At 48.4% G+C, this 24,969-nt stretch overlaps 1 protein-coding gene across 1 annotated transcript in view; it reads left to right on the top strand.

Annotated features, from left to right (window-relative positions):
- The window catches only part of LOC139421515 (voltage-gated inwardly rectifying potassium channel KCNH6-like), a 38,632-nt gene extending 14,831 nt beyond the window's left edge, over positions 1-23,801 (top strand). Inside the window, exons 8-17 of the mRNA XM_071172478.1 lie at positions 11,426-11,851; positions 12,017-12,434; positions 12,972-13,171; positions 14,473-14,725; positions 20,248-20,441; positions 20,806-20,893; positions 21,025-21,309; positions 21,434-21,623; positions 22,049-22,256; positions 22,468-23,801. Of these exons, the coding sequence (XP_071028579.1) occupies positions 11,426-11,851; positions 12,017-12,434; positions 12,972-13,171; positions 14,473-14,725; positions 20,248-20,441; positions 20,806-20,893; positions 21,025-21,309; positions 21,434-21,623; positions 22,049-22,256; positions 22,468-22,749 (2,544 nt within the window). The 3' untranslated portion in view covers positions 22,750-23,801. The remainder of the gene's footprint in view (positions 1-11,425; positions 11,852-12,016; positions 12,435-12,971; positions 13,172-14,472; positions 14,726-20,247; positions 20,442-20,805; positions 20,894-21,024; positions 21,310-21,433; positions 21,624-22,048; positions 22,257-22,467) is intronic.
- The last annotated feature ends 1,168 nt before the right edge of the window (positions 23,802-24,969 follow it).

Here is a 24,969-nt window from a genome sequence, read left to right as displayed (position 1 = left end):
GTTTAACTCTTTTTTGGTTACTACATGATTCCATGTAGTAACTTCTCCCAACCATCCAGGAACAGTTTGGTGACGAACAATGCCTTTTCCAGCATGATGGAGCACCTTGCCAAAAGTGATAACTAAGTGGCTAGGGGAACAAAACATCAATATTTTGGGTCCATGGCCAGGAAACTCCCCAGACCTTAATCCCATTGAGAACTTGTGGTTAATCCTCAAGAGGTGGGTGGACAAACAAAACCCCACAAATTCTGACAAACTCCAAGCATTAATTATGCAAGAATGTGATGCCATCAGTCAGGATGTGGCCCAGAAGTTAATTGACAGCATGCCAGGGCTGAATGGAGAGGTCTTGAAAAAGAAGGGTCAACACTGGAAATATTGACTCATTGCATCAACTTCCTGTTATTGTCAATAAAATCCGTTGACACTTGAAATGAAATGCTTGTAATTACAGTGCCTTGCAAAAGTATTCGGCCCCCTACTGTACTGTAGGTCTTGTGGTTTGGAGCCACAGCCAGCCAATCGTTGATTGTGGTGATTTGTAAATAGGACACATCCTCATTTAACTTGCTGTTGATTCATGAGGTAACCTCCTGCTCTGACTGAGATATCTCTTGTGGATTTTGTTCCAGAGATGTGTTGTTTAGTTGGTTCATTAGGAGAGGCATGGGGACTGTTAAACTTTGGGCCAACAAAAATCACTGGCACTGTGAACTGCATTTTATTGTTATTCTCTAACAAGGGGGGGGTTCCACCAAGGGAGAGCGTTTTCATTCTATGCCGCAAGTGTGCAAGTATGCAAGCCTACACACACACAACACACAGACAGACACACAAACACAGTCATGTACCTGTATACTTCAGTATTCCATAGTAACATCTGACAAAAATATCTAAAGACACTGAAACCGCAAACTTTGTGGAAATTAATATTTGTGTTCTTCTCAAAACTTTTGGCCACGACTGTGTGTATAATGTATAATATATATATATATTTCATAATATCAGAGCACGATATACAGTATGTGGCTTGAGCCCTATTGTTAAGACGTGCAGTTCATACTCAATCCCTCCCTCTACTTCCCGTTCCCACGATTATTTCCCACTTTCATCAGTGACTGTGTATGTGAGTATTCCAGCTGTTCTGCTATCATGTGTCTGTGTGTGTTGCTGGTAGGGGTGGAAGGGGTCAAGGTGGGTGGTTAGGAAACATGTTGCTCTGGTAGGGCGGTGGCAGTCATGCAAATAACTGCCGGTCTCACAGTAATTGACCGTTAACTAACATAAAGACGTTTAGCATCTCCTGGCTTCCATGCATACTGTAGCCTACAAGCCACCGATGCATTCCTTTGGAACATGTACATTTTTAAAAAAGTGTCACGATCGTCGTATGGAGTGGACCAAAGCGCAGCGTGGTTAGAATACATTCTTCTTTATTTAATGAAAAACACTTAAACAAAAAAACGACCGTGACGCTATGATAACGAGTGCAGACACAGGCAACTACACATAGACAATAACCCACGAAATACCCAAAGAAGATGGCTGCCTAAATATGGTTCCCAATCAGAGACAACGATAAACAGCTGCCTCTGATTGAGAACCAATCTAGGCAACCATAGACCAACATAAACACCTAAATTAAAACAACCCCATAAATCTACAAAAATCCCTAAATGGTACAAACACCCTAGAATAAGACAAAAACACACATATCACCCATGTCACACCCTGACCTAACCAAAATAATAAAGAAAACAAAGAATACTAAGGTCAGGACGTGACAAAAAGTCTGATATATCCATGTAATATAGCCTACACCATCACAATAAATTCATAATTTATTTTAAACGGGTCTGAAGAAAATGTATATTTCAGAAGAACAGAATAGCATACTCTGGGTTGTCCTTATGTTAGGCCCTGATATGGGCTACACTAGTTAACAGACAAGATTTGCTTCAAATTCTGTGGCATTACATTTAATAGTATGAAGAATACAGTTGAACATAGCTTAATAAAATGGAAAGGATATTTTTCCTAAACTATTTGAGGGAGTGCTTACATGTGGCTATTCTGTGTTGAGCGGTTAACAAAGAATGTGGTCCTCCTGTACGCTTAATTTAGAGTTATTTATGCAACTTTAGTGGCGATACAAATGTTGGGCAAATGTTTTGATTTTTAATACATTCTCAGGCTGCATGATGGGACTCAAATTATGATTTGAAAAAAGGCACTTGAAAGGCATGAGCTCTGATTTGTTTATTGTGCAGGCTACACACTTAACCAGTCTCATTCACAATTTGACAAACACTTAATAATATTCTAACCAGGCCTCGGATTTCCCGGCGGCATCCCCCTTGTGTGGCAGTAATGCCCCCTAAAAAATCCATGCCTTTTGAAGGCCAAAGTGGCCGTTGTGCCCTTAGGCTGAATATAATAATTATAATTCCTGGCTGCCGTGCTCCGAAACACCTCTCACTCACATGGCTCTCTCAGATATTTCAAGGATTATTTGCCAATGCTTGTCATGTGAGTGGGTCCTTCTCACAGGCATTTCATCTAAGAAGGGGGCTACAAGTGAAGACACATCGGGGACGCAACTGTGTGAATTCCGAAGCGCATATTGAAGATGTTTAGAACAGTCCATATTTTCGTCAGCCAAGAAGATGAGTAGGCCTAACGAACAGCTAAATCACTAGCCTATGTTAATGCACATGGCAGTAGTCAATAAGTGTAAATGTTCCAAAATGCAAATTAGCGGGAAAACACTTATCGAAAATGACGGAAATGCGATAATGCATGTAAAGATTATCTTCCCCAAACTTGAAACTCATGCTCCGTGTATGTATGTCAGTTAGGCTCTAATCAAATTAAATCAAATCTTATTTGTCACATGCGCCGAATACAACAGTTGTAGTAGACCTTACAGGGAAATGCTTAAAACAATGCAGTTTTAAATAAGAAAAAAAAAATAGAAATATAATTAAGGAGCAACAATAAAATAACAGTAGCAAGGCTATATACAGGGGGTTCAGGTACAGAGTCCATGTGCGGGGACAACCGTTAGTCGAGGTAATTGAGGTAATATGTACATGTAGGTAGAGATAAAGTGACTAAGCATGGATAATAAACTGACTAGCAGCAGTGTAAAAATGGGGTGGGGTGGGGACAATGCAAATAGTCTGGATAGCCATTTGATTAACTGTTCAGGAGTCTTATGGCTTGGGGGTAGAAGCTGTTAAGAAGCCTTTTTGACCTAGACTTGGAGCTCCGGTACCTCTGGTTGTGTGGTAGCAGAGAGAACAGTCTATGACTAGGGTGGCTGGAGTCCTTTGAAATTTTTTAGGCCTTCCCCTGAGAACGGCTGGTATAGAGGTCCTGGATGGCAGGAAGCTTGGCCCCAGTGATGTACTGGGCTGTACGCACTACCCTCTGTAGTGCCTTGTGGTCGAAGGCCGAGCAGTTACCATACCCGTGCTCGGTCCTCTGTTTTTTTGTAGTCCACAATCATCTCCTTTGTCTTGATTACATTGAGGGAGAGGTTGTTATCCTGGCAACACACTGCCAGGACTCAGACCTCCTCCCTATAAGCTGTCTCATCACTGTCTGTGATCAGGCCTACCATTGTATCTTCAGCAAACTTAATGATGGTGTAGGAGTCGTGCTTGGCCTGCAGTCATGGGTGAACAGGGAGTACAGGAGGGGACTGAGCATGCACCCCTGAGAGTGATGTGTTGTTACCTACCCTCACCACCTGAGGGCGACCCGTCAGGAAGTCGAGGATCCAGTTGCAGAGGGAGGTGTTTAGTCCCAGGGTCCTTAGCTTAGTGATGAGCTTTGAGGGTACTATGGTGTTGAATGCTGAGCTGTAGTCAATGAATAGCATTCTCACGTAGGTGTTCCTTTTGTCCAGGTGGGAAAGGGCAGTGTGGAGTACAAAAGAGAGTGCATCATCTGTGGATCTGTTGGGGCGGTATGCAAATTGGAGTGGCTCTAGGGTTTCTGGGATAATGGTGTTGATGTAAGCCATGACCAGCATTTCAAAGCACTTCATGGCTACAGACCGGTAGTCATTTAGGCAGGTTACCTTGGTGTTCTTGGGTACAGGATCTATGGTGGTCTGCTTGAAACATGTTGGTATTACAGACTCGGTCAGGGTATTAAAGACTTGCCAGTTGGTCAGTTCATGCTTGGAGTACACGTCCTGGTAATCCATCTGGCCTTGTGAATGTTGACATGTGTAAAGGTCTTTCTCACATCGGCTACGGAGAACGTGATCACACAGTCATCCAGAACAGCTGATGCTTTCACGCATGCTTCAGTGTTGCTTGCCTCGATGCGAGCACAGAAGTTATTTAGCTTGTCTGGTAGTCTCTTGTCACTGGGGTCACGGCTGTGCTTCCCTTTGTAGTCCGTAATAGTTTGCAAGCCCTGCCACATCCGACGAGCGTCTGAGCCGGTGTAGTATGACTCAATCTTAGTCCTGTATTGACGCTTTGCCTGTTTGATGGTTCGTCGGAGGGCATAGAGGGATTTCTTATTAGCATCTGGTCCTCTGACCACTTCCATATTGAGTGAGTCACTGGTACATCCTGCTTTATTTTTTGCTTGTAAGCAGGAATCAGGAGGATAGAGTTATGGTCAGATTTGTCACCCATCAGACTATTCTTGATTTAATATTGTCTTTACATATACTAAATAGCATATTGGTGAAATGTGTTTTGATTTAGAATGGACCATTATCATGCACCTGTCTCGGAACAGGGGCAGGGGGAAAAATACATGTAATCAATGCACTTAATTAGCGAATGGAAAACGCTTTTCCCGTGGTCCCTTTTTATGCCAGCCAGGTCGACTATACTCCTGTGGTAAAGCGAAGCAGTGTGCTTAATATTAGGAAAGTTGATAAATAAATATAGTACGCCTAGCCTATAGAAAGCTGATGGGCTCCTCCTCTTTTTAATAGAGGCCATCAAAACTCTGTTTTCTCACACAATTGCATAGAATATATAAATGTTGCTCAACATGAGCTCATGGGCTCTCATGAAGTGTTTTATTTTTGATAACATTTGCATTGATGTCAGAGTGACTAGAGGGACAATAAAGGGCTCAGTACCAAGCAGTTAGCAAGTTTGGTAGGCTGCTAATGACCATCAGCAGCATCAGAGCTTTGAGAAGCCTAGTTACCGTGACTAGAGTCACATGGAATTTGACTGCGGTCATATGACTCGTGACTGCCGGTGTGATGGTAATACGGTCACCGTAACAGCCCTATTCTCTGGTGATGCTGGAAGGGGAGGCATTGGGAGGCAGGGGGGTATCGAGCGGCCCTCTGGTGATGCTGGAAGGGGACGCGTTGGGAGGCAGGGGGGTATCGAGCGGCCCTCTGGTGATGCTGGAAGGGGAGGCGTTGGGAGGCAGGGGGGTATCGAGCGCCCCCCTGGTGATGCTGGAAGGGGAGGCATTGGGAGACGGGGGTATCGAGCGGCCCTCTGGTGATGCTGGAAGGGGAGGCAGGGGGAGGCAGGGGGATATCGAGCGGCCCTCTGCGCGGCCTGACACTTACGATGACCTTGGCCTCTGGTACTAATGGAAGTAGAGGGCAGCAGAGGTCTCTCTCTCTCTTATCTGTCTGTCTGTCTGCCTGTCTGCCTGTCTGCCTGTCTGCCTGTCTGCTGTCTGTCTGTCTGTCTGTCTGTCTGTCTGTCTGTCTGTCTGTCTGTCTGTCTGTCTGTCTGTCTGTCTGTCTGCCCTCCACTATCTCCTTTATGTTTGTTGGTGTCTACAAGGTGTCAGTCATTATCTTCCATCTTCTCTCCTCTATCTCTCTGGTTCTCCCCTTCCCCTTCTCCCTTTCTCCACCTCCAGTCCATTCTCTCTACATGTTGTTCTTACCATATCCCTGTATCGTTTAAAGAGCTACAATGTTCTGAACAAGGAAAATCTCCACCATGACATAATGGTCTGTTTTTAGGTCAAACAGATCGTTATCACTGCAAGAGCACATTACAGAGGCTAACTACTAAACAAGTATCCATTGGTCAAAATAAATGGTCTGAAAAAGCAGTCAACATGGCAGTTACCTTATCTATTATGAGTATAGAATACATGTAGGATTTTGCCTGGGTTACGTCTCGTCACGCAACTGGGCTTCTTGGTAATCCCCTCTTTTATAATTGAATTTCGGTTTGCGCCTTACAAAAAGAGGGAAATAATCCCTGTCATTGATCTTTGCTGGTATTGATTAGTCTGCGTAAGATTAAGCACATTATGTGATTGACTGTACAATCAGTGGTCCGTAGAAGAGGGACAGATGGTGAATGTCAGTCAGTGAGAGAGACAGACCCTACATCTCCCCCCACTGCGCCCCCTGTCTCTGACTAAGTCTGTAGGGTAGAACAATTCTTACTAAAATAACTCCTGACAACAGGAGGTTGGGGGCACCTTAATTGGGGAGGATGGGCTCGTGCTAATGGCTGGAGTGGGATTGATGGAATGGTATCAAATACATCAAACACACAGTTGAATACCATTCCATCCATCCATCCAGCCATTGTTATGAGTCGTCCTCACTTCAGCAGCATCCACTGCTCCAGACGTTGTTTTTCTAAATGAAAACATGCTTCATGATTCTGCGTATACTGTATTTGTTTGAGTTAGCTATAGGTTTGTGTGCATTTGTGTGTGTCTGAGTGTACTGTATGTATGTGTTTGTATGTAAGTGTGAGTGTGTTGTGCATACTGTATTAGCAGCAGTGTTGCCGCGGGGCTCCAGCTGTGAGGGCTGGGCTGCCGGGTGCAGAGGGAGAGTTTTCTCCCGCCCTCTCTTCCAGCCACACTCCTCAACATGAGCCTGAAACAGAAACTCCAACCTGTGAGTACTCCAACTCTACTCTCTCACTCCCTATTCTCTTCTTTCTTTCTCTTCCTGTCTCACTCCTGTCCTTTTCTGCCTCTCCTCTTACCCTCATGGTCATCTGGTGGTTCGTAGCAGGCTACCTAGCTCCATCCTCCATATTGACAGTGAGGCAGGGACTGTGGCGGATGTTGTTAGTGCTGTTGTCACCTTGTTGTCGTCATAATTTGTCTTGTGTCACTTGTCGCCCACTTTTTTTTCATAGGTGATAATTATGTTGATGTTTTGTGGGCTCCAGGGTACTTTTTGGTCTCTGGAATTTGGAATGTTCGTTTGATTAGCATGAATCAAATGTAATTTTGTTCTGAAAATGAGTATTCTAATTTAAAGAGAACAGTTCACAGTGCCTGCAAGATGTTTGTTTTGGTGTATGAAATAACACTAGTGTCAGAGGTTTTTAATTCCATTGTTACTGGATTGTTACTGAAGTATTAACATAGTTAGGTGTTCTTTATGCAAATAGCTAGTGTTTGATTTTAATCTTTAAAAATATATTTGTTGTATTCTATGTCAGATGTCATTGTATTTTCCAATAAGGACTGTTAACTGTTATAAACCCTGAGTGGTTTGGGTAACACATTGTGGGCCAGACAGCATGGATCTTATTCAGGCTGTCATTATGAAACAGGACTGGAAATGATGTCAATAATCTGAAATGACCCAGATGAGTGAATCTGGTTAACACACACGCACACTGCCCATCCCTCAGCTTGCTCCCACAGGTTCATCATGTTAGATGTTAAACTCAGTCCTCAGGGGGAGAATCCTGATCGTTGGTACGAGAGCGCATCGGTCAGAGAAAGAGCACAGTGACATGTGGAATCACAAGCCTCATTTAGCCACAAACATTGGTAGCAATAAGGCCTAAGGTCCTGAGCCCGATGTAGCCCCCAGCAGTCAGGTCTCCTTTCATACGGTATGTAGCAAACAGTACTGCAGGTGTACAACCTTCATTTCATCATCCTGTTGCAGGAGAACTTTCCTGCAATGCAGAAAATGTAAAGCGAGTTGTGTATTTGAGGTTTAAAAAGGCTTCTGAAGTTTATAATTTCCACTTTGAAATGCCATTAATTATAATCCACATAATAATTCACATTTCCTGTTGCTGCAGAGTTATTTTCCTGCTGTATCGAACTGGTTAAAATGAAGATCCTACATCTGTACAGTACTTTAAATGCTCTGCTATGAGAGGTTCTGCAGTGCATTTTGACATCCCCAGTCTTCAGTCAATCGTTTCAGTTTGTTGTTTCAAATTGTTTATTCAGGGTAAGAAATGCATTAACTGAACTATCCATTTAATTAAAGCTCAGTCCTACTCGATTCCCAGTATTAGATTAGTTTACTGACTACTGGAGCAGCACCCCCTGGACTGGATGAGAGTTGGGTCATAGAGTGGGAAGTGGGCAGTGTGTAGTCTGGATGGGAATCGATAGGAGACTAACCATGTGGTGTCATTTTACCACCTCTAGGACTGACTGTATGTGGGGACTTTAGCCTTACAGGTTTGTTCTCTTACTTTGAGTCTGAACATCTTTTCCATTTCAGAATCAAAGCTGTGAGGGTTGAGAGAGATCAGATGTTCTGGAAAGAGATGGAAATTGTCATAGGAAGCTTTCACCTTGTACTCAGGTTATTTAGTAGGGCAAAAACCTTGTAGCACTGAACATGCCGCATTTAATGTACCTGTATTTTGTGATCCAGCTAAGTAGGGATATTGGAGAGGGTTGGCAGCAAGGGCACCATGGTAACGCTGTGTGTTATGACAGATTATTCTGTCACCATGGCTATGTTCATAGTTATGCAAACTATACATGCAAAGTAGTATGAGCCAGTGTTGGTTCCACCAGTCTAGCCTGCAGAACATGTTGACTGTGTAGGTTCCATCAGTCTAGCCTGCAGAACATGTTGACTGTGTAGGTTCCATCAGCCTAGCCTGCAGCACATGTTGACTGTGGAGGTTCCACCAGCCCAGCCTGCAGCACATGTTGACTGTAGAGGTTCCACCAGCCCAGCCTGCAGAACATGTTGACTGTAGAGGTTCCACCAGCCCAGCCTGCAGCACATGTTGATCAGGGAGGTTTCACCAGCCCAGCCTGCAGCACATGTTGATCAGGGAGGTTCCACCAGCCTAGTGTGCAGCACATGTTGATCAGGGAGGTTGCACCAGCCCAGCCTGCAGCACATGTTGATCAGGGAGGTTGCACCAGCCTAACCTGCAGCACATGTTGATCAGGGAGGTTGCACCAGCCCAGCCTGCAGCACATGTTGATCAGGGAGGTTGCACCAGCCTAACCTGCAGCACATGTTGATCAGGGAGGTTGCACCAGCCTAACCTGCAGCACATGTTAACTGTCATGAATCTTGAGTGAGACAACAACAGATTTAATTTATTTTCTATTGAACCTTTATTTAAATAGGCAAGTCAGTTAAGAACAAATTCTTATTTACAATGACAGCCTATCCCGACCAAACCCGGACGACGCTGGGCCAATTGTGCTGCACCCTATGGGACTCCCAATCCCATCCGGATGTGATACAGTCTGGAATCGAACCAGGGACTGTAGTGACTTCTCTTTGCACTGAGATGCAGGGCCTTAGACCGCTGCACCATTCGGGAGCCCATATGGGTGATATCAGAGAGCACATTGTGCACCATGGTCTGCCTATGTCCAGAGCTGTAAAAATACTTGAAAGCACTACTTAAGTAGTTTCTTGGTATCTGTACTTTGCTTAACTATTTATATTTTGACTACTTTTACTTTTATTTTCCAAAATAAATTATGTACTTTTTACTCCATACATTTCCCCTGACACCCAAAAGTACTCATTACATTTTGAATGGTTAGCAGGACAGGAAAATGGTCGAATTCACACACTTATCAAGAGAACATCCTTGGTCATCCATACAGCCTCTACGTCAAGCACACAGACAGTTTTGACCAATACTGCCCTCCTACACAAGCACTCACAAAAGGTGTTAGTGAAATTAAACCAAAATCACCCAGCTCTTTGCAACAATCCCTGTCGATTTGCTTGTAAATTAGGGCACTTACCCTGCTCTGCCATTGGCCGAGGGACAGTGCAGGGGGTCACATGGTGTGGCAGGTGAGCTGCAGCAGGGTCTTTTAAAAGGCCAGTGAGCGGGGTGGGGCGGGGGAGAAGGGTACAGACAGCCAGGCAGCCAGAGAGGGTCCACTCCCCAGCAGTGGTCTGTTAGAGCTGGGCACATAGGCACTGGGCCACTGGGTAGCTGATCTAGAGCATTGTGCTGGACATAGCGGGCTAGGATGGAGCAGGGGAGGACCTATATGTTCCGGGAGAGACAAGGTGGGCTGCTGGGGAATTTGAGGGGGACCAGGGTGTCGTGCTCCTCCTCCTCCTGCTGCTGCTGTGGTCGGGACCAGGATAGACTGGAGCTCCTGGATATGGAGGCTCTCATCGTTGTACCGGTTAGTAGGAGCACTAGGCTCAGACTGATTGAAATGGTCTATGTGAGTGTGTTCTTATGGGTTATTGTTGTCCATTCAGATACTGTGGTTTCGATGATGGTGTGTGAGGAAAATATACATTTTTAGGTAATATTATGGTCTGTGCTGTCACTATGAGAACACTATCACTAAGGTCCTCTCTGTATTTGAATTTGCACCTATAATTTACATACTGGTTATTATAGTTGATTTGGTTCCTACTTGGCTGTACTGACTGTGTTGAACACTCAGAAATCAGACCCCCGTCAACCATGTAGATATTTGTCTCATGAAAAGCTGTGCGTTGGCTTCTACATTGTTTGTGTTGAGTCCATTGAGACAGATATTGTTTATACTCCAGGACATAATTGTCTTCATGACAACATGACTGGCTAGCTGTGAGACTGAGAGATGTTTGTGTGAACATTTACACTCATTGCATTGTATTACACATACACACACATACACACACACACACACACACACACACACACACTCCTTCTCCCTCTTTGTCACTCACTCTCGAATACACATTAACTCTGATTGATTTGTGACAGGGCTTGAACAGCTAATGGAGGGTTGTTGTGTTTTTTTGTTGCTGCTGTTCTAGTTGTGCTGAGGTGATAGACATGTGGGTTGAAGGCCCGCGGTGTCAGACACAGTAGGTAGTTAGACAGAACACAGATGCTCCCCTTCCTTCCCCCAAAGGGCACAACAAAGACAATATCAGGTCCTGTTCTGCTCCTCTCTTCTGAACTGCCTTCTGCTCTGGTTCCCTGAACCCACGTCCCTCGGGTTTCCCGGCACAGTTCTCTGACATGACTCACTCTCTTTTCCATTTCTTATACTGCTTTCCATTTTGCTAAGGCTGTTTGGCTTAGCATCTCATATTCTTGGGGTTCTAATCAAGGCCTTTTCAGCAGGGTGGTGAGGGGCCATTGTGAAGATATTCCGTTTCAATTCTGTTTCACTTTTACTGCCCGTGATTAATCTAGATTCAGCAGGACTCTCTGACCATCTCTGCCCTCTCCCCGTTTAGGTACTGTCCCTAGGGGCTGATGTCCTGCCAGAGTACAAGCTCCAGGCGCCTCGCATCCACAAGTGGACCATCCTCCACTACAGTCCCTTCAAGGCGGTGTGGGACTGGGTCATCCTCCTGCTGGTCATCTACACGGCCGTCTTTACCCCCTACTCCGCTGCCTTCCTGCTCAACGAGATGGAGGACGAGCTCCGGCGCTCCTGTGGCTACACCTGCAACCCCCTCAACGTGGTGGATCTGGTAGTGGACGTCATGTTTATCGTGGACATTCTCATCAACTTCCGGACCACATATGTCAATCACAATGACGAGGTGGTCAGCCACCCGGGGCGCATCGCCCAGCATTACTTCAAAGGCTGGTTCCTCATTGATATAGTGGCAGCCATCCCCTTTGACCTGCTCATATTCCGCTCTGGCTCTGATGAGGTGAGATGCATGGAGGAGAAGGTGGATCATTTACATCTATGTGTAGTAATGGTCCTTTTTTTGCAGTGTTGGTCAGTGTACCGATTCAACAAAGACTCTCTCATAAATCTTCTTGTTCTTTCATATGAATTGCTTTATTTGTACATTGAACCTCTCTCCTCTCAGCCCCAGACAACCACTCTGATTGGCTTGCTGAAGACTGCTCGGCTGCTGCGATTGGTGCGTGTGGCGCGGAAGCTGGACCGCTACTCAGAGTACGGCGCCGCCGTTCTCTTCCTCCTCATGTGCACCTTTGCCCTCATTGCCCATTGGCTGGCCTGTATCTGGTACGCCATCGGCAACGCGGAGCGCACCAACTCGGCCCGCATCGGAGGCATGAAGATCGGCTGGCTGGACAACCTGGCTGAACAGATTGGTAAACCATACAACGACACAGACCCTGCCTCCGGCCCCTCCACCAAGGATAAATACGTCACAGCGCTTTACTTTACCTTCAGCAGCTTGACCAGCGTGGGCTTCGGCAACGTTTCCCCCAACACCAACCCTGAGAAGATCTTCTCCATCTGCATCATGCTAATCGGCTGTGAGTACGTCACCAGTGTGTCTGAGTACGTCACCAGTGTGTCTGAGTACGTCACCAGTGTGTCTGAGTACGTCACCAGTGTGTCTGACTCCGTCACCAGTGTGTCTGAGTACGTCACCAGTGTGTCTGAGTACGTCACCAGTGTGTCTGAGTACGTCACCAGTGTGTCTGACTCCGTCACCAGTGTGTCTGACTCCGTCACCAGTGTGTCTGAGTACGTCACCAGTGTGTCTGAGTACGTCACCAGTGTGTCTGAGTACGTCACCAGTGTGTATGAGTACGTCACCAGTGTGTCTGAGTACGTCACCAGTGTGTCTGAGTACGTCACCAGTGTGTCTGACTCCGTCACCAGTGTGTCTGAGTACGTCACCAGTGTGTCTGAGTACGTCACCAGTGTGTCTGAGTACGTCACCAGTGTGTCTGTATTGTGTCTGTGTGTCCAGAGTGTTCATATGAATTGCTGCATTACTTTAAGTGTAGTACCACCTATCATTTTAGGTGGATGTTACTGACATGTCTCTCTGTCGTCTCCTGTAGCTCTGATGTATGCCAGTATCTTTGGTAACGTGTCGGCTATCATCCAGAGGCTGTACTCCGGCACGGCCCGTTACCACACCCAGATGCTGCGTGTCAAAGAGTTCATCCGCTTCCACCAGATCCCAGAGGGACTACGCCAGAGACTGGAGGAATACTTCCAACATGCCTGGTCCTATACCAATGGCATCGACATGAACGCTGTGAGTCACTCTCAAACACACATTCATATACAGCCAAACACACACACATCCATACGCACGCGAAAAACACACACGTTGTAGTGGCTTCCTTTCGTCTTTACCATAGCCACTGCCCAAGCCTGAAGCGGGGTTGTTTGGTACGCATACAGTCCACACTCAAGGTTTCCAAACGGCCAAACATTCAATGACATCCAGGGATATGGTGCAACAAAAATGTTTATTCTTCTTATATCTAACAAATACATGATTCTCCAATCAACTTAAAGCATAGAATACTTGATATGGAAAATACATATTATGACCTGTCTGTATGGTCAAAAAACTATACCGCTCCCGCATCTAGCAAGGACTTCCTCCCCCGAAGGCCCAACTTCCTGCCTTTATCCTAACACACTTACCACAATACAATGAACAGGCAAGAGGGGGGGCCAAAAACTGAGTTACACTAACAGATGAATATATCTCAATCAGGTAAATAAATATACATCATAAAGGTAGGTCCCTAATATTTCATCATGTACATTAATATTTCATATATTTACACAAATATACATGGAGCTCCATATGTTCGGTCTTTTATACAAATATGTCCAAATCGGCTCTAACACACGTTCATATTCACACAAAAAACACATATTCCCTACTTGCCACCTGAGTTTTTCCGTTATTAGGTGCTCAGACAGGGAGACCTAACAGTGGAAATGATGTGCGTCATATCCTTTGTGTTAGTAGATAGATAGCATCCTGCTGGTTGCAGAGAAGAGAAAAGCATTAGCCCTCTAACACCACAGGAACATGACGTAGCAGAGAGTACGCCTGTCAATTCAATCTGAACAGAGTTGATCGCATAGACACTGTGTGTGTGCATGTGTCCCCTTGTCAATAGTGAGCATCAACTGAAACAGCTCTCTCCCACTCTCTCTCTCTGGCTCTCTCGCTGTCTCTCTCTCTGTCTCTCTCTCTCTCTGTTTCTCTGTCTCGCTCTGTCTCTCTATCTCTCTCTCGCTCTGTCTCTCTCTATGTCTCTCTCTCTCTCTGTCTCTCTCTTTGTCTCTCTCTCTGCCTCTCTCTCTCTCTCTCTTCTCTATCTCTCTGTCTCTCTCTCTCTGTCTCTCTCTCTCTTCTCTCGCTCTCTCTGTGTCTCTCTCTCTCTCTCTGTCTCTGTCTCTCTCTCTCTGTCTCTCTCTGTCTCTCTCTCTCTCTCTCTATCTCTCTCTGTGTGTCTCTCTCTGTGTGTGTCTCTCTCTCTCTGTCTCTCTCTCTCTGTCTCTCTCTCTTCTCTCTTTCTCCCATTTCTCTAGGTGCTGAAGGGTTTCCCTGAGTGTCTGCAGGCTGATATCTGCCTCCACCTGAACCGCTGTCTGCTCCAGAACTGCAGGGCCTTCAAGGGGGCCAGTAACGGCTGTCTGCGGGCGCTGGCCATGAGGTTTAAGACCACCCACGCCCCTCCGGGCGACACCCTGGTCCACATGGGAGACGTCCTCTCAGCTCTCTACTTCATCTCTAGAGGGTCCATAGAGATTCTGAGAGACGATGTGGTGGTGGCCATACTGGGTAGGCTGAAGGGTGGTGGTGGTTACTGGGTAGGCTGAAGGGTGGTGGTGGTTACTGGGTAGGCTGAAGGGTGGTGGTGGTTACTGGGTAGGCTGAAGGGTGGTGGTGGTTACTGGGTAGGCTGAAGGGTGGTGGTGGTTACTGGGTATGCTGAAGGGTGGTGGTGGTTACTGGGTAGGCTGAAGAGTGGTGGTGGTGGCCATACTGGGTAGGCTGAAGAGTGGTGGTGGCCATACTGGGAAGGCTGAAGGGTGGTGGTGGCCATACTGGGTAGGCTGAAGGGTGGTGGTGGCCAAACTTGGTAGGCTGAAGGGTGGTGGTGACCAAACTTGGAAGGTGGAAGGGTGGTGGTGGTTACTGGGTATGCTGAAGGATGGTGGTGGTTACTGGGTAGGCTGAAGGGCGGTGGTGGCCATACTGGGTAGGCTGAAGGGTGGTGGTGGTTACTTGGTAGGCTGAAGGGTGGTGGTGGCCATACTGGGTAGGCTGAAGGGTGGTGGTGACCATACTGGGTAGGCTGAAGGGTGGTGGTGGTTACTGGGTAGGCTGAAGGGTGGTGGTGGTTACTGGGTAGGCTGAAAGGTGGTGGTGGTTGATGGGTAGGCTGAAAGGTGGTGGTGGTTAGTGGGTAGGCTGAAGGGTGGTGGTGGTTACTGGGTATGCTGAAGGGTGGTGGTGGTTACTGGGTAGGCTGAAGGGTGGTGGTGGTTACTGGGTAGGCTGAAGGGTGGTGGTGGCCATACTGGGTAGGCTGAAGGGTGGTGGTGGCCATACTTGGTAGGCTGAAGGGTGGTGGTGACCAAACTTGGAAGGTGGAAGGGTGGTGGTGGTTACTGGGTATGCTGAAGGGTGGTGGTGGTTACTGGGTATGCTGAAGGGTGGTGGTGGCCATACTGGGTAGGCTGAAGGGTGGTGGTGGTTACTTGGTAGGCTGAAGGGTGGTGGTGGCCAAACTTGGAAGGTGGAAGGGTGGTGGTGGCCATACTGGGTAGGCTGAAGGGTGGTGGTGGTTACTGGGTAGGCTGAAGGGTGGTGGTGGTTACTGGGTAGGCTGAAGGGTGGTGGTGGTTACTGGGTAGACTGAAGGGTGGTGCTGGCCATACTGGGTAGGCTGAAGGGTGGTGGTGGCCATACTGGGTAGGCTGAAGGGTCGTAGTGGTTACTGGGTAGGCTGAAGGGTGGTGGTGGCCATACTGGGTAGGCTGAAGGGTGGTGGTGGTTACTGGGTAGGCTGAAGGGTGGTTGTGGTTACTTGGTAGGCTGAAGGGTGGTGGTGGCCATACTGGGTAGGCTGAAGGGTGGTGGTGACCATACTGGGTAGGCTGAAGGGTGGTGGTGGCCATACTGGGTAGGCTGAAGGGTGGTGGTGGCCATACTGGGTAGGCTGAAGGGTGGTTGTGGTTACTGGGTAGGCTGAAGGGTGGTGGTGGTTAGTGGGTAGGCTGAAGGGTGGTGGCGGTTACTGGGTATGCTGAAGGGTGGTGGTGGTTACTGGGTAGGCTGAAGGGTGGTGGTGGTTACTGGGTAGGCTGAAGAGTGGTGGTGGCCATACTGGGTAGGCTGAAGAGTGGTGGTGGCCATACTGGGTAGGCTGAAGGGTGGTGGTGGTTACTGGGTAGGCTGAAGGGTGGTGGTGGCCATACTGGGTAGGCTGAAGGGTGGTGGTGGCAATACTTGGTAGGCTGAAGGATGGGGGTGGCCAAACTTGGTAGGCTGAAGGGTGGTGGTGACCAAACTTGGAAGGTGGAAGGGTGGTGGTGGTTACTGGGTATGCTGAAGGGTGGTGGTGGCCATACTGGGTAGGCTGAAGGGTGGTGGTGGTTACTTGGTAGGCTGAAGGGTGGTGGTGGCCAAACTTGGAAGGTGGGAGGGTGGTGGTGGTTACTGGGTAGGCTGAAGGGTGGTGGTGGCCATACTGGGTAGGCTGAAGGGTGGTGGTGGTTACTTGGTAGGCTGAAGGGTGGTGGTGGCCAAACTTGGAAGGTGGGAGGGTGGTGGTGGTTACTGGGTAGGCTGAAGGGTGGTGGTGGCCATACTGGGTAGGCTGAAAGGTGGTGGTGGTTACTGGGTAGGCTGAAGGGTGGTTGTGGTTACTGGGTAGGCTGAAGGGCGGTGGTGGCCATACTGGGTAGGCTGAAGGGTGGTGGTGGTTACTGGGTAGGCTGAAGGGTGGTGGTGGCCATACTGGGTAGGCTGAAGGGTGGTGGTGGTTACTGGGTAGGCTGAAGGGTGGTTGTGGTTACTGGGTAGGCTGAAGGGTGGTGGTGGCCATACTGGGTAGGCTGAAGGGTGGTGGTGGTTACTGGGTAGGCTGAAGGGTGGTGGTGGCCATACTGGGTAGGCTGAAGGGTGGTGGTGGTTACTGGGTAGGCTGAAAGGTGGTGGTGGTTACTGGGTAGGCTGAAGGGTGGTTGTGGTTACTGGGTAGGCTGAAGGGCGGTGGTGGCCATACTGGGTAGGCTGAAGGGTGGTGGTGGTTACTTGGTAGGCTGAAGGGTGGTGGTGGCCATACTGGGTAGGCTGAAGGGTGGTGGTGACCATACTGGGTAGGCTGAAGGGTGGTGGTGGCCATACTGGGTAGGCTGAAGGGTGGTGGTGGTTACTGGGTAGGCTGAAGGGTGGTTGTGGTTACTGGGTAGGCTGAAGGGTGGTGGTGGCCATACTGGGTAGGCTGAAGGGTGGTGGTGGTTACTGGGTAGGCTGAAGGGTGGTGGTGGCCATACTGGGTAGGCTGAAGGGTGGTGGTGGTTACTGGGTAGGCTGAAAGGTGGTGGTGGTTACTGGGTAGGCTGAAGGGTGGTTGTGGTTACTGGGTAGGCTGAAGGGCGGTGGTGGCCATACTGGGTAGGCTGAAGGGTGGTGGTGGTTACTTGGTAGGCTGAAGGGTGGTTGTGGTTACTGGGTAGGCTGAAGGGCGGTGGTGGCCATACTGGGTAGGCTGAAGGGTGGTGGTGACCATACTGGGTAGGCTGAAGGGTGGTGGTGGCCATACTGGGTAGGCTGAAGGGTGGTGGTGGTTACTGGGTAGGCTGAAGGGTGGTTGTGGTTTCTGGGTAGGCTGAAGGGTGGTGGTGGTTACTGGGTAGGCTGAAAGGTGGTGGTGGTTAGTGGGTAGGCTGAAGGGTGGTGGCGGTTACTGGGTATGCTGAAGGGTGGTGGTGGTTACTGGGTAGGCTGAAGAGTGGTGGTGGCCATACTGGGTAGGCTGAAGGGTGGTGGTGGTTACTGGGTAGGCTGAAGGGTGGTGGTGGCCATACTGGGTAGGCTGAAGGGTGATGGTGGCCATACTTGGTAGGCTGAAGGATGGGGGTGGCCAAACTTGGTAGGATGAAGGGTGGTGGTGACCAAACTTGGAAGGTGGAAGGGTGGTGGTGGTTACTGGGTATGCTGAAGGGTGGTGGTGGCCATACTGGGTAGGCTGAAGGGTGGTGGTGGCCATACTGGGTAGGCTGAAGGGTGGTGGTGGTTACTGGGTAGGCTGAAGGGTGGTTGTGGTTACTGGGTAGGCTGAAGGGTGGTGGTGGCCATACTGGGTAGGCTGAAGGGTGGTGGTGGTTACTGGGTAGGCTGAAGGGTGGTGGTGACCATACTGGGTAGGCTGAAGGGTGGTGGTGGCCATACTGGGTAGGCTGAAGGGTGGTGGTGGTTACTGGGTAGACTGAAGGGTGGTTGTGGTTACTGGGTAGGCTGAAGGGTGGTGGTGGCCATACTGGGTAGGCTGAAGGGTGGTGGTGGCCATACTGGGTAGGCTGAAGGGTGGTGGTGGTTACTGGGTAGGCTGAAGGGTGGTGGTGGCCATACTGGGTAGGCTGAAGGGTGGTGGTGGTTACTGGGTAGGCTGAAAGGTGGTGGTGGTTACTGGGTAGGCTGAAAGGTGGTGGTGGTGGTTACTGGGTAGGCTGAAGGGTGGTGGTGGTTACTGGGTAGGCTGAAGGGTGGTGGTGGTTACTGGGTAGGCTGAAAGGTGGTGGTGGTTACTGGGTAGGCTGAAAGGTGGTGGTGGTTACTGGGTAGGCTGAAAGGTGGTGGTGGTTAGTGGGTAGGCTGAAGGGTGGTGGTGGTTACTGGGTAGGCTGAAGGGTGGTGGTGGTTACTGGGTAGGCTGAAGGGTGGTGGTGGTTAGTGGGTAGGCTGAAAGGTGGTGGTGGTTAGTGGGTAGGCTGAAGGGTGGTGGTGGTTAGTGGGTAGGCTGAAAGGTGGTGGTGGTTAGTGGGTAGGCTGAAGGGTGGTGGTGGTTAGTGGGTAGGCTGAAGGGTGGTGGTGGTTACTGGGTAGGCTGAAGAGTGGTGGTGGCCATACTGGGTAGGCTGAAGGGTGGTGGTGGTTACTGGGTAGGCTGAAGGGTGGTTGTGGTTACTGGGTAGGCTGAAGGGTGGTGGTGGTTAGTGGGTAGGCTGAAGGGTGGTGGTGGTTACTGGGTAGGCTGAAGAGTGGTGGTGGCCATACTGGGTAGGCTGAAAGGTGGTGGTGGTTACTGGGTAGGCTGAAGGGTGGTGGTGGTTAGTGGGTAGGCTGAAGGGTGGTGGTGGTTACTGGGTAGGCTGAAAGGTGGTGGTGGTTAGTGGGTAGGCTGAAGGGTGGTGGTGGTTAGTGGGTAGGCTGAAAGGTGGTGGTGGTTAGTGGGTAGGCTGAAGGGTGGTGGTGGTTAGTGGGTAGGCTGAAGGGTGGTGGTGGTTACTGGGTAGGCTGAAGGGTGGTTGTGGTTACTGGGTAGGCTGAAAGGTGGTGGTGGTTAGTGGGTAGGCTGAAGGGTGGTGGTGGTTAGTGGGTAGGCTGAAAGGTGGTGGTGGTTACTGGGTAGGCTGAAAGGTGGTGGTGGTTAGTGGGTAGGCTGAAGGGTGGTGGTGGTTAGTGGGTAGGCTGAAGGGTGGTGGTGGTTAGTGGGTAGGCTGAAGGGTGGTGGTGGTTACTGGGTAGCCTCTCCTTCTTTTTTAAGTATTTCCCTCATTCTTCCCTTTCAAGCTTATGTGGTTTAGTGCATTCTCTGTCTGTCTGCCTATCTCTGTCTGTCAGTTTCTCTCTCTCTCCCTCTCTCACACTCACACTCACTCACACACACACATCCACACACACACTGCTGTGTTGTGGTGTGCTGTTTAGCCAGAGGTGTTTGGGCACGGCTCCACTTCCATTCCACAGTGTCATTGATTTCCGATCACCCAATTGCTCAGACCCACTCTCTCTATGCTAGCCTGTCTCGCTTTGATTCGTCTCCCCTCTGCATTTAAGTGGACACAAAGTCAGGCCTATCTGGAATAATGTAGAGCATTAGTGTTATTGTTCTACTCTCTGAAAAATCTAGAAATAATCCTGAAGAAATTATCTATCAGTGTAGTCTTGTCGACGGAGGCTTTCACTCCCCCTGGTGGTGTATGTGTTTTTAATGCATATGTTGTCCAATTATTTTTGTTGTTGTTCAATCATTGCTTTCTCCATTGTCCCTCTATTCACCTCCGTTTCCTCTTCAGGTGTCACACCTTTCAACCTCTCATCTCTCTCTCTCTCTCTCGTTCTCTCCGTAGGTCAGAATGATATCTTCGGGGAACCCATCTATCATTTTGGGCGTCCAGGGAAGTCGAGTGCAGACGTCAGGGCTTTGACCTACTGTGACCTCCATAGGATCCTGAGGGAGGACCTGCTGGAGGTGCTGGACATGTACCCAGACTTCTCCGACTGCTTCTGGACCAACCTGGAGATCACCTTTAACCTCCGAGATGTGAGTACCATCAGGGGGGGGACAGATAGCACCCTCTCCAACCACTAGTAGGTACTGTTCATGTTGGGCCGGTTTCCTGGACACAGACTGTGTAGCCATGGACTAAAAATCATTCTCAATGGAGAATCACCTTTGAAAGGGCTCTTTAGCCCAGGACTAGTCTTAATCTGTGTCTGGGAAACAAGCCCTTAGTCATAAAGAGAGTTTAGCACAAGGTCAATGAGTTTTAGTTAGACAAACTAATGCAAAAGCATTACTTCTTGAATATTTAGTGTGTATAAAGCTGAGGATTGATGATGTGTGTGTAATGTGTTGTAAAGTGTGAGTTGTTTTTTGTTGAGTTACTGAAGCTGATGTGTATTAGGTAGATAGAATGAACCAGGCACCTCCCAGTGAGGATTCTGAATGTGGATACCGACGGCCGCGGCCACGACGCACGAGAAACCGGCCTGGTGAGTGTGTGTGGTTTTGCTCATTAAGAAGTCGTGGATTTCTTATACATTGTTAAAAGTTAAAGTAGTGTTACAATCAATGATATGTCTAAAGTTGTGGTGAACATTGTACCTGTCCTGGTTGTGTGTAGACGGCATGGACCGTGAGGACTCATTTCCAGACCAGTCGTGTCCTTTGGGGAACCACAGCGGCCCGGACACAAGCTCCCACTGGGAGGGCATGTGTAGCAGCGCCAGCGCCTGCTCCCAGTCCAGTGACGATGAGATGAAGCCCCTGGGACATAGCAAAGCAGAGCTGTACCCCTCTGTGGACGACACCGATGACTACCCCCCTGCTGTGGTCAGCCTGCTGCCTCCCAGTGGACCCTCAGCCGGCATGGGGCCGCCCCTGGACCGAGGAAGTCACCAATACACAGGTAAAGAGAGACTGAGATATGGAGTATCTCAGTATTACGCATGAAATAATAAGATCAGTGGACTGTACTATGTTATAACCTGCATCAAAGCATTCCCACAGGCATCTCTGCTCTTTCATCCCAGCTGCAGCCCCCATCAACATGCCAGGCCCAGGGGTGTATGGGTATTGGCCTGACCGGAGGACCAGTCAGTTGTCAGATCCCCAGCGGCGCTGCTCCTCAGTCAGGGGCACCTACCACTCTCCTCCCTGTGCAGAGGACAGGCCCAATGAGCTGGAGTCCAGAGTGGAGCTGCTACAGTCCCAGCTCCACAGGTATAGAGGAGATGAGAGAAGAGAGGAAAAGTGAGGAGAGGAGAGAAGGGGAGGGGAAAAGGGATAACAGGCAAGGAGAGGAGGGGAAAAGGGATGACAGGAAAGGAGAGGAGGGGAAAAGGGATGACAGGAAAGGAGAGGAGGGGAGGGGAAAAGAGATGACAGGAAAGGAGAGGAAAAGTGACGAGGGCACAGCTAAGGGGATCTTTAGAAAGGAACTGTGAGGAGAGGAGAGGAGAGGAGAGGAGAGGAGAGGAGAGGAGAGGATTTACAGAAAGGTAAAGGAAGATAATAATTGGAGAAGAAGCCAAAATAAATAATGGAGGAAGACCAAGAAATGATTGAGAGAGATCACAGAGGAAGAAATGATTGACTTTATTCATCTATTCCTCTCCCACCCTGCCTCCATCCTTGGCCCTGCCCAGACTGGAGACTCGGATGACTGCAGACATCCACGTGATCCTGCAGCTGCTCCAAAGGCAGATAACCCCAGTGCCCCCAGCTTACAGCACTGCGTTGCCCAGCCCTCCCCCTGCTCACCCCACCACCCTGTACAGCACAGCAGCCCCCATCATCCACACTGTCCCCTCCATGCCCCCAATCAAGATTGACAGCATGCTTTCGCCAATGCAGGTGGGTACTGGTATAGTGTACAGATAGCACAGTATATATCCGTTTTTGCTTGCTACAATGCGCTGTCCTCGAAGAGCTATATGATATTGTGAAACAGTGGGCTGATAAAATGAGTGAGAGCGAGGTATTGGTATTAAAGGTTGTCCAGTATACTGAGTTACTGAATCGCTTTTGTGCTTCACCTCTCTACCCCCTGTGTCTTTCTTTGCAGAGCCCGGACTCAGAGAAGCACAAGTTCAAGGACTCCCTGTCCAGTGGGATCCACCTCACGGTGGCCTCTGATGACACCATGTCCATGTCCCCTGAGACAGAGCCCCTTCCAGGGTCCTCCATGGGCCTCAGCCCCCCCCATGTCTCCTGCCAAACCCTGTGGCCCTCTGGACTGCTGTGTGGCAGCCTGCGTTTCCCCTCCCTCCCTGACAACCTGGAGACCTCCACAGAGGTGCAGGAGATTCAGAGGCATGTTTCTGACCCCATCCTGCCAGGCAGCTAAAACCCTGACCTTTAACCTTTAACCTGATCATCCCTCACTCCTAGCACCCCCTGCACCACCACAGGAGGACAATCATATGTTGGCAGAGTCACTTCTCTAATCATCCCCTCTCTCATTCCTCCTCTCCAATCCCCACCCAACCCCCTAACCTGTACCATGCTGCTGATCAACGTGGGTTGCCTTCCACGTAGCTGAGAGGAGGTTCTATGGAGGGCCCCCTCTCACTGACTCACAGTGCCCGGGGCTGAGGCACCTCTGGTCCTGTGCGACAAACAACCTCTCCTCTCTATCAGGGTCTAGGGCATTATTGAGAGGGGGTTTAGGATTTCTGCAACCCAGACCCCACAAAGCCTGGGGGCCTGGCACTGCCTATGGAGATCTGATATGAAACTGGGCTGACTAGAAGCACACGTCACACGGACACTAACAATAACCCCAAGCCCCCTTTTCCCTGGATCTCAAAGCTGTAGTATTGTCATTCCTCTCTCCTTTTCCTTTTGTTAAGTGATGGTCCTTTTATGCCATGGTCCTTTCTGTTGGGAGATACATATAACTGTGTGTACTGTATGTTTACACTGTAGAGGAACTGCACATTCAGGCTCAGTGCTGTTTATAAGTTGAACTGAAACGTATTTTTATAGTATCATGAGGATCTTACCGTCAATCTGGAAACCTAATAGTTATGAACGCACACATGTATTTCTTTCACACTATTGCTGTGTTGGTGTAACATATTATCAACAGATGATATAAAGAGATGGTATAAATGCCATCTAAATACTGTTTATGTCTGTATGGTAGGAATGACTACTGTAAAAGTGGCCATTTTGAATACACTAATTCTACTCTCATGTTCTACCAATCATATGACTTAATGGAAAGCAATATTTGTTAACATGAAGTGACATGTCTCATTATTGAGTCAACATTGTCAGGGGTCATGAGAACAGATAATTGACATGGGAAAAAAGCAGACAGTTTTCTCATCTCTTTTATGCTGTAGTTATGTAGCACTTGTGAAGCATTATAAACACCTTTCATTTATACAGCCATTACTGCTTTGCTTGGGTCATCATGTTTGTGTATGTCTATATATCTGTTCTGTTTCACAGGACTGTTGTTACACCAAGGATGCATCATCTCTTTTTCGTGTGTGTGTGTGTGTGTGTGTGTGTGTGTGTGTGTGTGTGTGTGTGTGTGTGTGTGTGTGTGTGTGTGTGTGTGTGTGTGTGTGTGTGTGTGTGTGTGTGTGTGTGTGTGTGTGTGTGTGTGTGTGTGTGTGTGTGTGTGTGCACGCGCGCAGTGTTTGTTGACTATGTTTGAGTAAGTGACATGGTCACATGTTTAACATCAGCCTTTTGGAAGGTCGGGATTCAATCTGATTCTACAAGACAATGTTCCCGCTTTTGAAGAGACCACATTAAAGGTAAACGCTGCATGTGTCGGCTCAATCGGAAATTACGCTCAAGTGGTGCATTGTCCAAATCTGCAATCAGATTGAATCCTGGCCCAAATGTGTGTAATGACTCAAGGTGCCAAAATTATTGCATGTTTGATGCCCACCTGGGAGGAAGTGATGTGGATGGAATCTGCCAATCAAGTGATGTCACTGGGATGTCACTGGTGTCATTTTCCCAGAATCCCAGTGTCAAGATGTTTTTGACAGTTTCAGGAGAATGTAACTCTGTTTTTTAAGCCTTTATTGTTCTGTAAAGGTTTCTTGAAGCACAAAATCATAATTCTTATGAATCTTTTTTAGATTAAAGATTATTTATAACAAATAATACAGAAACTTCAACTACTGACAAGTTGTTTATTTTTGGTTGAGGGCTTAAGTGGTTTTCACCATTTACTATTCTTCAGTTGGGCTTACTTTTGTGGAATTCATAGACATCAATTTATAAACCATATTTTAAAACCAGGGATTCATTCAGTTGGGCCATGTTAAAGGCCCAGTTCATCCCAAAGATGTTTGATGGGGTTGAGGTCAGGGCTCTGTGTAGGCTAGTCAAATTCTTCTTCCACATGATCTCGACAAACCATTTCTGTATGGATCTCGTTTTATGCATGGGGTCATTGTCATGCTGAAACAGGAAAGGGCCTTCCCCAAACTGTTGCCACAATGTTGGAAACACATAATCTTCTAGAATGTCATTGTATGCTGTAGAGTTCAGATTTCCCTTCACTGGAGCTAAGGGGCTTAGCCCGAACCATGAAAAA

Source organism: Oncorhynchus clarkii, chromosome 12 (genome assembly GCF_045791955.1).
Source record: "Oncorhynchus clarkii lewisi isolate Uvic-CL-2024 chromosome 12, UVic_Ocla_1.0, whole genome shotgun sequence".
Classification (NCBI taxonomy): Eukaryota; Metazoa; Chordata; class Actinopteri; order Salmoniformes; family Salmonidae; genus Oncorhynchus; species Oncorhynchus clarkii.
The sequence above is the reverse complement of the archived record's forward strand: the minus strand, read 5'-3'. Positions and strand labels throughout refer to the sequence as shown.